General features: G+C 39.2%; 1 protein-coding gene across 1 annotated transcript in view; it reads right to left on the bottom strand.

Annotated features, from left to right (window-relative positions):
• il1rapl2 (interleukin 1 receptor accessory protein-like 2) overlaps positions 1-12,639 on the bottom strand; it is a 289,838-nt gene that overhangs the window by 16,137 nt on the left and 261,062 nt on the right. The window contains exons 8-9 of the mRNA XM_026357087.1: positions 6,636-6,768; positions 1,150-1,295 (exon numbers count right to left, since the gene is read on the bottom strand). Of these exons, the coding sequence (XP_026212872.1) occupies positions 1,150-1,295; positions 6,636-6,768 (279 nt within the window). The remainder of the gene's footprint in view (positions 1-1,149; positions 1,296-6,635; positions 6,769-12,639) is intronic.

Here is a 12,639-nt window from a genome sequence, read left to right as displayed (position 1 = left end):
TGCATTTATTATTTCTCCCTTGTTCTCCATTTTTTCTGTGTCTTGCTGTTTCCTTGCCTGTTTATCTCTTTCCACATTCCCCCAATTTTCCCTGTCCCTGCTTCTCTATATTACACACATTTATTTCATATAATGGGCATTCAAGCGCTGCTCTTTTCCATTCAGATTCGAGGTAACACAGGCTATTTCTCCTCCAGTGCTGTTTTGCTAGTCTCTTTTTCTTAGTCTCTCTAGGATTCTCCCTTTCTTTGGGTCATGGCCCCTGACTCAAACAGGCCTGTTCTCTCTGCTCATCAGATGAAAAGCAAGATACTGCAGGACTGCTGCAAATGTTTTACAAAGGGAGCTGTGCCCTCATGCATTTTTCAGCAGAATATTTAAAGCCGTAACTATGAGATCCAGTTTTTTATTTTGTCTCCATCTGTGGTGCTCAACACTCATTCTGTGGTGTTTTTCATACCACTTACTAGAGATCACCAGCAAGTACTTTGACATCTCTCTTGTTTGATTTTCTGTTTGAGATTAAAACCAGAGATTAGATACTGTACATACAAGGCCCCACCTTCTTTCATTCAGCTGTTTAGGAGCCGCTACTGAACCCAAATCTTTAAAATCAGGCTTTGGAGGAGCTTTAACAACTCAAAAATTTCTTGATGACTGCTCACGTTTAAAGTCTCAATTATCTTGGAAGCTGTTCATCCACAGATATTTACTGGGCTGTGAAAGGCAGCATCAGTTGCTGAGCTGTGGGTCAGACAGAATCGTAAAGAGAAATGGAATAAATGACAAGAGTAAAACTTCCACTGCTTTTTTGCTCATGTTTAATGTGTTCAGAATTATTAAACTGAGCTGTGGGCACGACTTTCTTAGTGACCAAGGGCTAGGTGTACTCATTAATGAACTTCAAGTGTTGGCCAATCTTTGAATTCTGGTAAAGGCTAGGATACTAGTTAATTTGCTCATGCTCTCTGGCTCATACAGAGAAGAGGGGTATTGAAGTTTTGGTGTAAGATTATTATTATTATTATTATTATTATTATTATTATTATTATTATTATTATTATTATTATTATTATTATTATATTGTAAAATGGGATAAGCATGAAATTGGAATGGATGGGAACAGGGGAAAAACAGAGAGAACTCTACCTTTCTTCTGCAGGATAGCACTCCCGCTGCGCTTCCCTATATGATTCTCCACGTAACAGGTGTAGTTGGCCAGGTCTGACTCCTCCACAGCATCAAATGTTAAGGATAGCTGCACCTCCTTCTCTCCTAAATGTTCCCTCAAGATCCTGGACAAACAAATACACAAAGATAAGAGACAGACAACAGGAACATCTTTTGTCCTCAGTTTCACTCATTTCTAAATGTTTATGGAAACAAAGAAGAGGATCTCAGCAAACAATAGGGGAAACAGACATGTACAAAACACAGGAAGCAATTGGGTTCCCTCTCTCCCAGATTTCTCCTTAAAATCAACAAGGAAGAAAAGCAGAGAAGAGAGTGGAGGAGGAAGAGAATAAGAGAAGGTGACAGAGTAGTTCACATGTAATTCTTAGAGACAGGAGGAGCTTTATGGGTTCCAAATTACTCCACTGAAATTCCTGCAAGGGGAAAAAGGCAGGAGAGAAGTGAAAGAAAGAGGGGCAGAAATGAGGGCAGTGTGGAGCAGAGGAGCGAGCAGATGAAAAGGGAGGATAGAAGCAGCAAGGAAGCATGTGTAGAAAACACTGGCGACAGCTGGACAAAGCCTCCAGCCTTATGGTGAGGTCATACTCCTCTTAAAGCCTGTGAGGAGGGGGAGTCTGAGATGATGTTTGGGTCGTGATGTGCACCTTTAAACCTAATTTAAGGTCGGACTCAGCCATAACTAGTGATATGTGAGATCAGGCTAATTGTGCAGGTGGTAGTCGGCACAGATGGTCCAGCAGCATCACAGGTTGGGGAATGGCTCTCATTCAGCTTAATGTGTCTGCAATAGTGGAGACCAATGACCTAATTCCACTGAAGTGATTTTCATGTATCTTAATTGTTAATGACTTACTGTATGTTAGTGCAGCTAAACACACTGTTTAATCCATTTCTTATGCGTTTGCTCCTTACAATAACAGGGCTTTCATATATCCATGTAGATTACTATGACTGTCAAACTGTAAGGAAGGAGTTTAATGAACAAACAGCTAACCTCAGCTACTAAAAAATGATTCAGAGGTTAAGAGACAAAGATTATTTTGAACTCTGTGTCAGCTTCTAATACCTGAGTAATCACAGCTTCAACTTCAAATTGTCATGGCCCAGGACAAGGCCAGACAAAATGTGTGTGTGTGACCTGAACAAGTGAACTAAGACAAATTTGAACAGGCTTTTAGCGCATCACATAGGCAATGACACTAAGATGAAATGCCTTCCTTGAGATTGTTAAGTGTTTGCAACCAGCATTACATTTTTGGACTAAACCGTGATCACAGTCCAGGTATTTGATTTTTACAACATGTAGCAGATGTGGCAGCGACAAACCAACACACTATTTATGGTGTCATCTGCCCTTTCACCAGTGGAGGAGCAGAAGAAGTTAATGGAATCTGACTAAAGAGTCGTCGCAATAACATGATGGTCAACATTAAAGAATGAATTAAGAAAATCTTCTGAAGCAACACACCAAATGACAACACTGTGTGTGTGTCATTGGTTTGGAGTGTGTCACTCTGATGTCTACCAAGGCTGAAAATCAGGTCACTGTTAAAAGCTGTGAGTTGCTAAAAACCTCGATTAAAAACACATCACCTCGTCCCTTCATTATTCTCATCTTCCCTCAAATAACTCTCTCGTACCCACCCCACCCATTTCAGACCACCTGTCTTCCCTTTCTCTCCCACACATCTTTTCCTCTGACTAAATTATATCCAAGTAGCAAACAAAGATGTTTTATTGCTCCTGCTTTGATTCCTAATATATAACACTTAACACCAGGTGAGTCCCCTCTATCTCATGTTCATGTAATGCTAATGTGTTTATAGACCATCATCACCCACATCAGTCTTCTGTCCTATTTCTTCTTTCTTACAATCCTGGAAACATCAACAACACTGCCCTATACAGTCAGCACTTAATATGTGTTTATTACAATCAGACTTGATTTTATACATTAGTATTCTTTATGCTACATCTTCTTTAGTTCGTTGTATTTCTTGTACTAATCTCCTATATTGTTAATTAAATCCATGTGTTGTACCTTAATTAAAAAAGGCTAAATAATTCACTTTTTGTAACAGTTGGACAGTACTATTAGCAGATATTACCCAAAGAGGAACCACACATTTGATAGTTCTTTTTTCACACAGGGACATGGTGCACTATGATTATATAGTGATTTTATGATTTGAGCATTGACTTTGAATTAAGAACAGTGCATGTGTTAATTACAATGAAGAAACATATCACCTGCTTTTGGTCACCTTCTTGTAACAAAACAATCTTCTCTACATTTACAAATCCCACATAAAATGTTCGATCTGACATTAAATCCTGTCAGATCCTTATTTGACCATATAATACATTTTTTCAAATAAAAAATAATTAATTGTAATCATCAATTGTAATTCTATATTCATCATGTGAAAACCAATTTCTAATGAGATGTTAGCAACTAATAGACTACACTGATACAAATAAGAGTCAAAACAGCAAGACTGGAACTACAGTTAGAGTGGATAGCTGATATGAATTTCAAGCGGGTTAAGAAACCTCTCCACACCACTAGACATATGGGACAGTGCTGCCTTCAAATTAAAATAAGAAGCAAGCACTGGCCCAAGTGGAAATATTGTAATTACATATTCATTGCACATGAACGAACCATGAACTATCACAGCTGAGTTGCAGAAATGTGCGAAAAGTGGGTAGCAGTGAAGCTGTGCCAACAACTGCAGTGAAACTGATGATACGGCCTGTACTTATTATGTTGGTGTTTGTGTTGGGGCATGGTTTGACTAAAGCACTTGATAACCTTATCCATGATATTGGTTGCATTTTTACAAGAGCAACATTTGTAGTGTGGAGGAACTTTCTGTCTGTCACACATTCACAGTTGGCCATTCTCTCCAGGTGGTGTAGTAATGAGGTTAAAGAGTCTAGAGTTCTCTCACATACCGCTGTTGTACAAGACTGGTAATTACAGATATTCTCATTATCATGGAGGCCACAGGACTGGAGTCTATGCAAACAGAACCCACACTTTGCAGTCCAGCTCTGCAGCAGGATGGGCGGAGGGAGCTGGATGTAGACAGATTAATGTGCATCACAGTTGGAGGCTGTAGTGTGATTTGGAACATAGGAGTGATTGGATCAGAGTTGGCCAGAGGACTGGACTGAAAGATTGAAACTCATCAGGCAAAGGTTAATTTAATACCACGGGGCATGATTACTTTCAAGTTTAAACACTCACAGTCCAGCACACCACTACTCTTGTTATCTACAACACTACTTTCCCTGGAGGGAACATTTTCAGAGGCCAATAAGTTGCTTAGCAGTTACTAATATCATCCCTCAAGTGGACAACCTGCGTTTATTCCTCAGGTCAGCAAACAGTCCTGTTGAAGGAAACCTATGCTGATGTGGTAGCTAACACTGACCTCTGACCTCTCTGATGAGGCACTGGGGGAATAGGGGATGCAAAATGATTACCTTTATAGAGAAATAATTAATTAAACCTGTTTTCTAACAGTGACAGCTACTGCTGATAGTAGTAGTAATAGTGAAAATCACATGAAAACAACACCGCATGGCTTTGAATTGTGTCTTTTCTGTTACAACACTATTTACTATATTTTACTGGATGTTGTACAAGAAGTGAATGTGGGGAAATGCAGCTAAAAAGCTGAAAGAACTGTAAAACAGATTAGTCGTTGTAGATGGTCTATCTACCCACCACAGGTTCTTTCCACATGTTATAGCTTATCTGTCAGAGCGCTTTTAGAAAAACTAAACATAGTTTCCCTTATCTTGTGGGCAGACTGTCACTTTAACAGTGATGCAGCTGCAGGCTGTATGTGTGATGTGTTAATGTATTTCTGGTTAACCTTTTGATTAACCGGTACATTAGGATTAGGTTGGGAAACCGGTTAAAAACAATATTGACTTGCCACATTTGCTACTCTTTACCTGTGTAATGAGTTAATTACTAAAGAAAGGTTACAAGTTTATTACACGTTCACTCATTTCCAGTTTTGTCTTTGAATACAGCTAATGGAGCTAAACTGTTGACCTCTTTACTTACTTTACACTGGCAAACACTGTTATTATAGCTTATACAAATGATGGAGAGAGTTCATCTTTAATGCATAATGTTGCCACATACAGTAGATGATGTACTGTACACCCACATAACAGTGCTGCTTGCTGAATTTGCACCTGCAGTGGCTAAATCAGTGCATAGAGTAAATATTTCATCTAGTTACTGCAGCACTGCAGCACACAAGTGGACTTTTCAGGTTTGCTTAGATGCATGTACTTTAAGCCTGGATACCCCAGCCCATCTTTACTGCCTTCACAGAACACTTGTAAACAGAGGCGCAGTTATTACAGCAATAACTAGCTCCAAAGTACATAGTTGTTCTTTAAGATTGTAGTAGTAAATCCTTAAATGCCTGTGTACCCAGAATGCCCGTCTGTGGTGCTGATGTAGAGATCAATTCCTGTCACAATCAGAAATTATAAATGTCTTCCCTCTGCATTAGTGGAATCAAAAGAGCCTCTGACTTTGTGCTGTATTGAAATAGAGGCCAAAAAGAGTTGGTGTGCCTTGGTACTCTTTCCTTAATAAAGGACTGAAAGCAATATAGACTTAGCTCTCCACTAGAGAGAGCAAACTAGAGATGCACTATCACCACTTAAAACCAATAAAGTGTGTGTAAAGACACAGAGACAAAAAACAACTCATTTATGATGTTAGCCATATATAATGAACAAAATAGGCTATTAGCATAGAAGAGGAATTGTTTCTTTAACTAAAATTGAAATACATTTGGAGGGAAGCTGCTATGAAGAATTACATAAAGTAAAGCATTTGCTTGAGAATTGTGGATGAACTGTATGTGAATGTACCTGTTGTGGATTTGCTTTTAAAGATATCATTCCTCCATTCTCTCACCACAGTGTGCATGACTGTGTGTGTGTGTGTGTGTTTGCCTGTGAATGATTTCCATGTACTGCATCTGGCACCCTGCAGACAGCCAGGCTTTTCCCAAAAGCGCCCAATGTAATTGGTCCCAACAGGGGGGCAAATAAATTCAGTTCAACTTTATTATTATTATTCAGAATCTTTGCGGAAAGTTGAGAAGAAATCTGTCAGAGTATCCTCAGTGAGTCATAAATCATAAGGGAGCAAAATGAGATGCTGACAATGTGAAGAGTGCAGCTGGAGTTGAGTCTTTTCAGAAATTAATTAACAATAGAAACCTGTAAACCTTGAAAGGCTGTAATTGATACTTTCTTGAGGTGTTGAGCATGAATGGAAAGTAACTTGGAAAGAAAAAGGTCCAAATATATGTTTTTAGCAAATGTGGGTTCTTGAATGCAGTTTGAAAATGGTTAGAGTTACAAACCGCATAGGTAATAGATGTTGTTGTGTTTACCTGACTTCACTTTCTTTAATGTGTCCTGCTAGTTCTTCCACAAACTTGTCTCCTTTCATCCAGTAGATGATGGGCCTCCTGTTTTCTCCACTGTAGCCAAAAAAGGCCTTGCAGTCCAGACTGAGGGGCATACCTGCAACACACAACACCGCACTGTCACAACACAGACAAGAGCAGAATGACAGCAAAACCCTCTCCAGTGAAACATTTGTTCTTATTTTGGAGGGTCTAAGAAGTTATTCCTAAGTAATTTGAACAGTGTACAAACATATTTGGCATTTGAATTTTCAGTTACAGTTTTAGCAACTGAACATTTGGCGTGGGGGTGCCTGGGAATGGGAGGGGGGCCGCCTCTCTCTGCCCCCCGTAGATCTGCCCCTGTCACCAGAGAAGAGATACTCAAGGTTTGTGCCAAGTCCCAAATTGCAATTGATGACAGCGCTTTTAAAGTTGTCACTTTCTAATATATCTGCACATGATTTAGTTAAGGTTTGGGAGATGTTGATGTTAATATTAGGGCGTATATTATCTTCAGGTGTATGATAGAACACACAGGTCCAGTATAAAAGTGAGACTGGCGACAACCCCACACCCTCACTGTGTACCTTTGCTTCATACAGGGTATGCACATTCTGCATTAGCACTGAATGTTGGCACTGGAAGTGAAAAGTCCGGCATGCTATCAGTCAATATGGACATACTATAATTCCAAAGCATACTTGAGTGAAGGTGCTATGAGGTCTGAAATCTGCTATATTTATAGCTATAGTTTGTCCGCTGGAAGGGCTGAATGCAACCAGTTCTGTCATTCTGTATTTTAGTGTTGCAGTAAAGACAGTACTAGCAACGCTGTCTGTCCAATGACTTGAGCATACATATGGGTGCAGACAGTATCCACACGTGCTCTCGCTCACCCCACTGTAAGACCTTGAAACCACTACTCTGTGATTACAGCTATCAATAGAGATGATTGAGTATTAATGAGCATTCTAATGAGCGCTACCTCATTAGGCAGTCAATTAGCAGATAATTATGATAGACCTTGGTATCATCGTAATGATAGCTCTATCAGCAGAGTCGAGAACCAACAGTGAATGCTAAAGTTGTCTGTATCTCTCCGTGTTTGTTGTCAGACAAGCACTTGAACTGGATGTTAACACTGAGCATATTTACATTTTAAGCATTTCCTGTAGCTGATGCTATTACTGTATGCAGAGTGAGCAGGAGGTTTCTTTCTGTGTAAATGAATCCCTGAAATTACCATTTTCAAAAGAACTTCCAAATAGAGTCAAATTAGGGCAGCAAAGGTAGAAACGTCCACAGTCTGGTTATGGGCTGAATAAACATCATGGAGATGAAAGTGTTTTCATATGGAAATGTCAGATGATTGCTTTATGTGTGGTTTCATCGCATCATTCATCCTGATTGATGGAAAAATGGGAGATAACAGAAGGCTCTGATGTCTGCCTGTCTCTAAGATTTATAATTTCCAACAAGGCGGGAGACAAAGTGGTCTGCAAAGCCTCATACGTCTTGCATGTGAGAGTGTGTGTGTGTGTGTGTGTGTTGGTGGGCTTTCATGGTGGGAAGTGTTTTGCGTTGAGGCAGCCAGCATTGTACACACGCACACTGCAGAAAGTGGTAAAAAAACCGGATTAGAATGAGATTAGTTTAGCTTGATTGTGTGTGTGTGTGTGTGTGTGTGTAGGTGTGTGTATGCTCCAAAGTAATTGATTAGCACCCTGAGGGTGTGTTTGTGTTCTCAGCATGTTATAGTGATTAAAATCATCAACTTTGTTTGCTTTGTGTGGCATGAGAGTGTATGTAGGTTGGTGTGAGTGACTCTGTGTGTGTGTGTGTGTGTGTGTGTCTAGCAATCAGAACACAAACACTAATATCTAGCCTGCGTTTCATACAGTGAGTCGAGTCATCATTTCTATTTGTGGCTAAAGCAGCAGGGTGTTCATAAGAACTCCAGTAAATAACTGGTACTGCGTTGTTGTCATCTCTATCAAAGAAAAACTTCATACAAGTGACTGATGGGAGCTTTCTCAAGTTGGTGCATCATCACTTCACACCGCTGCTGAGTGCGATCTCACCTAGACGCTGTTTCCTTTGGTGCGAACAATACTGGAAGAACTCACTCGGCCCAATCATAAATGAGTTTGCAAACAAAAGCCACATGACTCACAAGTCATAACAGATCTGATTCAAACCTGAAAGACTTGAAGGCTACACATCAGCTCGACAGACTTCTGTGCTCTTGAATGTATCTTCTTGGACATTCTCAACACGTAGATGCACATAAAAAACGAGCAGCACCATTCCAGACCGTGGTTTGTCCTTGGTTCATTTTTTAATGCTGTTATCCAAGCATGAGGAAGGGCTGGTTATCAGACATCAACAACATTTCTTTCTGCCTGTTTAGCCTTGTGTTTTAAGGTTGTTTCCTGTCATGAATTCAGACCACATTCTCCCATACAGTGATTAAAAAAAAGCTCTTGTTTGTGCAGTTTTCTATATTTGATTTGTTCTCACCAGCTAAAATTGAACAAATGACAGGAATAATCTACTACAACGCGATTGAGTTGATAGGGATTTATCTCAATAATATTTTTATTGTGATGTTTCCAGTGTTCACAGAACTTTATTGTGCACTTGAGTGTGTGCATGTCATCAGAAATAAACCCTATGTGTACACTAGATGCAGTCCAGTAGGGCACTGACTAGTAGGGAAGTTTAAAATCATCACAGCACCTTTAAATCACCAAAACAATAGCAGCAAGTGTTTGAGACAAACGTTTTTAGTTTAATAAAAAATTATCAGTCAAATCTCATAAATTTGTTTACAACTAATAATCCAGACTAGTCCACTACCTACCCTCACAAGGTAACTAATTTAAATCTACTGTAATTGTCTAATGAGGCTTGATAACAGATTCTATGGATTTATTAAAACCATAATGAGGTTTTATTAAGACCATAAACTGTACAAGGACATTTAACAAAGATAGGTTGACTCCAATTTTGTGTTGGTAATGTGGACATTTATTCCAGCAAATGTTGATATGTGCAATTATATCCACTCCCTAGATATTGTTTATACTAACTAGAGTTAAAGCTGCACCTGTCAACATTTTTATCTTAACAATGGATTTATTTTGAGAGAAATGTAAAAGTTGTCACTCCAGATGACAAACCCAATATCAGTCAATCTTGTAGTTCCTCTTAACTCTTCTGAATACTTTAGCAGCTTATTGTTTTGGGTTTACAGCCCACACCTTCACTGTTTTGGTTCAATCTCACTCTCTCATTGTTATTTCCAGCAGCAGAAGGCAGCTATTTTTAGTAAAAAGCCCTAAATCCACAATAGATGCCCAGCACTTGACAGCAGACTGACAAAGTTACAGACTAGCTGGTGAACATAATGGAGCATTTAGCAGCCAAAGAGGCAGACGTTTCTCTCAGGAATTGATAGAGATGCAATCAGAGCCAAAATGAGAAAGAATGTTGGACTTACATTTGTCATGCAGCCAGAAACATGACTCCAAATGAATGGTAACGATGCTCTGTATCTGCTGTCAAGACGTAATTTAAAGACTCCCATGATGTGCTTTTTCATCTACATCTACATACTGTATATACTGTTTAGCAGTAAGTTCACTTCATTTGGTGCAATCCATTAAAAATGTCTGTCAAGTAATGGAGCCGAAACTCAACACCTTCAGTTTTGATCACTTTAAAGAAACTTCTAGAGCAATGGAAAGACTGTGAATACTTGCTTAGCTTTTATAATAAAATGTATCTAGGAGCACAGGGTACACACTTGCTTTGATGTATTCAGGACCACATCTCAACCCTTTTTCTGTCAAACTACAGTTTGTAAATTAGATTTGTGATATTTGCTTTCCAAGTCTAAAAGCATGAATGAAAAAACAGCATTCAGCAATGCAACTATAGTACGTAAGCATGCCCTGATCTGACTTATCTCAATCCTTGTAAGGACAAGCTCTCATGTTCCTAAAGGAACTGATCTCGTGGATATCAGTGATGTTTCATGCACCTGAATAGGACAAAGCAGTGTGGCAAGTCTGTGTCCTTGGCTCCTTCCTCTGTAACTACTGTAGCTACTGTTCACATCATTAGTCTGTTCCACTTGTCACTCTTTGGCTTTCCGTGTTCTCTTCTTGCTTTTCACCTCTCATCACTAAAATAGATTCTCTGTCACCTCTCCATGCCTCCCTGTCTTTTCTCTATCCTCATTTCTCTTTCACCCATCCTTTCAGTTTTTTTCTCTTTGCTATTATTCCCCATCTACAGTATGTCTCCATAGTCTTATTCTTCCTTCCTCTCCTGTCCCTCTCATTTGTCTCTTTACTCTTCTTGCTCACTGCCTGTCTCTCCTACCCAGGCGCCCTGAAGGTATTGATCTTTTCAACACAATATTTTATGACACTTAGCATATTTCTGTATCATATTTTAGGATTTCAAATTTAATTTAATGTTAACTTCTGTTCTGTGTCATACGTTGACACCATCTGTCAACACACTGCTTCCTGTTATGTCATGTCCTGGTTTTAATCATATGTGAGATATGGTATATGAGTCATGGTCCTCTGTATATTTTTAACATCATTCAGGTTACTGTTCATCTGAACAAGAATGTCTAACATATCATCACAGACAGCCTATCACTTACTGTCGTGAGGGGTAGTGTGACTGTGTGTACCTGTCCTGACTACAATTTATGAACTGGATTTGATTTTGGAAATCTACCTCATACAAATGCACAGTTAATCTAAATAGGTAATGCAGGCTTAGACAGCTGATAATCCCACATTAAAGCTACAATATGCACATAATCCAGCAATTAGCATGACACTCAAAATCAATCCACTCTTCTCGACCCAGCCCTCATTTTCCCTGCTCCACTAAGCTCTTCTACCATCTGCTACTCCCTGCTAGGCTCTGCGCAGCCCTTCAGGAATTAGTTCTTGTCAAATTACAAGAAATAAGAAGCTGCTAAAACTTACTAATAAAGCAGGACTATCTGAAATTCTGATGTTAAAGTGCCATAGCAAGTTTTATACTTTGTTTCCTTGAGGTTAGTAAGCGCTTAGTCATGGAGAGACAACACTGTCTTTGAGAAATATAAATACAAATATTTTTTGTGTGTAGACATTTGGGTGTACAAATTTTAGATGTGTTTAACAGGATGCCTAATAAAAACTCACGTAGTCACGTCAAGTGACTATTGGGAAACGTCAGAAAGGAAGGTAACAGGTAATAAAAGCAAATTGATTTCAAGAGGAAATGAGAAATAAACTTTGGTGGAAACAAACCAAACACATGCAGGAAGGAAATAAGAAAGGAGCAGATAAGACTCAGGTGAAGGATTGTAGGAGAGAAGTAGGACGATGCTTAATGAGGGAAATGAATCACTGAAAACTGGCTTCTCACACACACACACACACACACACACACACACACACACACACACACACACACACACACACACACACACACACACAGAAAGACTCCTACATAAGTTGACTTGACAAGTATGTATGACAAACAAGGACCTAAGTTAATAGACCTGGGATTAGTGTGTGATATATTTTTATATTTCATGTCATCTGTGATTCTGCCCCTTCATTATACCTTGGCCTACTTATGATCAAGATTACCATTAAATAAAGGTTATGGAATTGAATTGTCCCTTCTCCCTGGAAATCCAGTGGAGCCAGGGGAGCTGTGTCTCCAGTGTATTACAGTGCAGATGTAAAAGTTTTAATTAGCTTGTTGGACAAAACTATTAGAAAATACTACAAATATAGATAGATAGATGACACAATATAAGGTATCTGACTGTCCACCAGTGAGTTTCAGATGCCTAATCTGACTCTAACCATGAGAAACCTGGACAAGTCAGACTAGTTGACAGGCCTGTCTGTACAGAACTGCCAAATAAACAACCCACACTACTCCCTCTGTAAATCCTACA

Source organism: Anabas testudineus, chromosome 10 (assembly GCF_900324465.2).
Source record: "Anabas testudineus chromosome 10, fAnaTes1.2, whole genome shotgun sequence".
Taxonomy (NCBI): Eukaryota; Metazoa; Chordata; class Actinopteri; order Anabantiformes; family Anabantidae; genus Anabas; species Anabas testudineus.
Note: the sequence above shows the minus strand (reverse complement) of the source record. Positions and strands in the feature narration are given on the sequence as shown.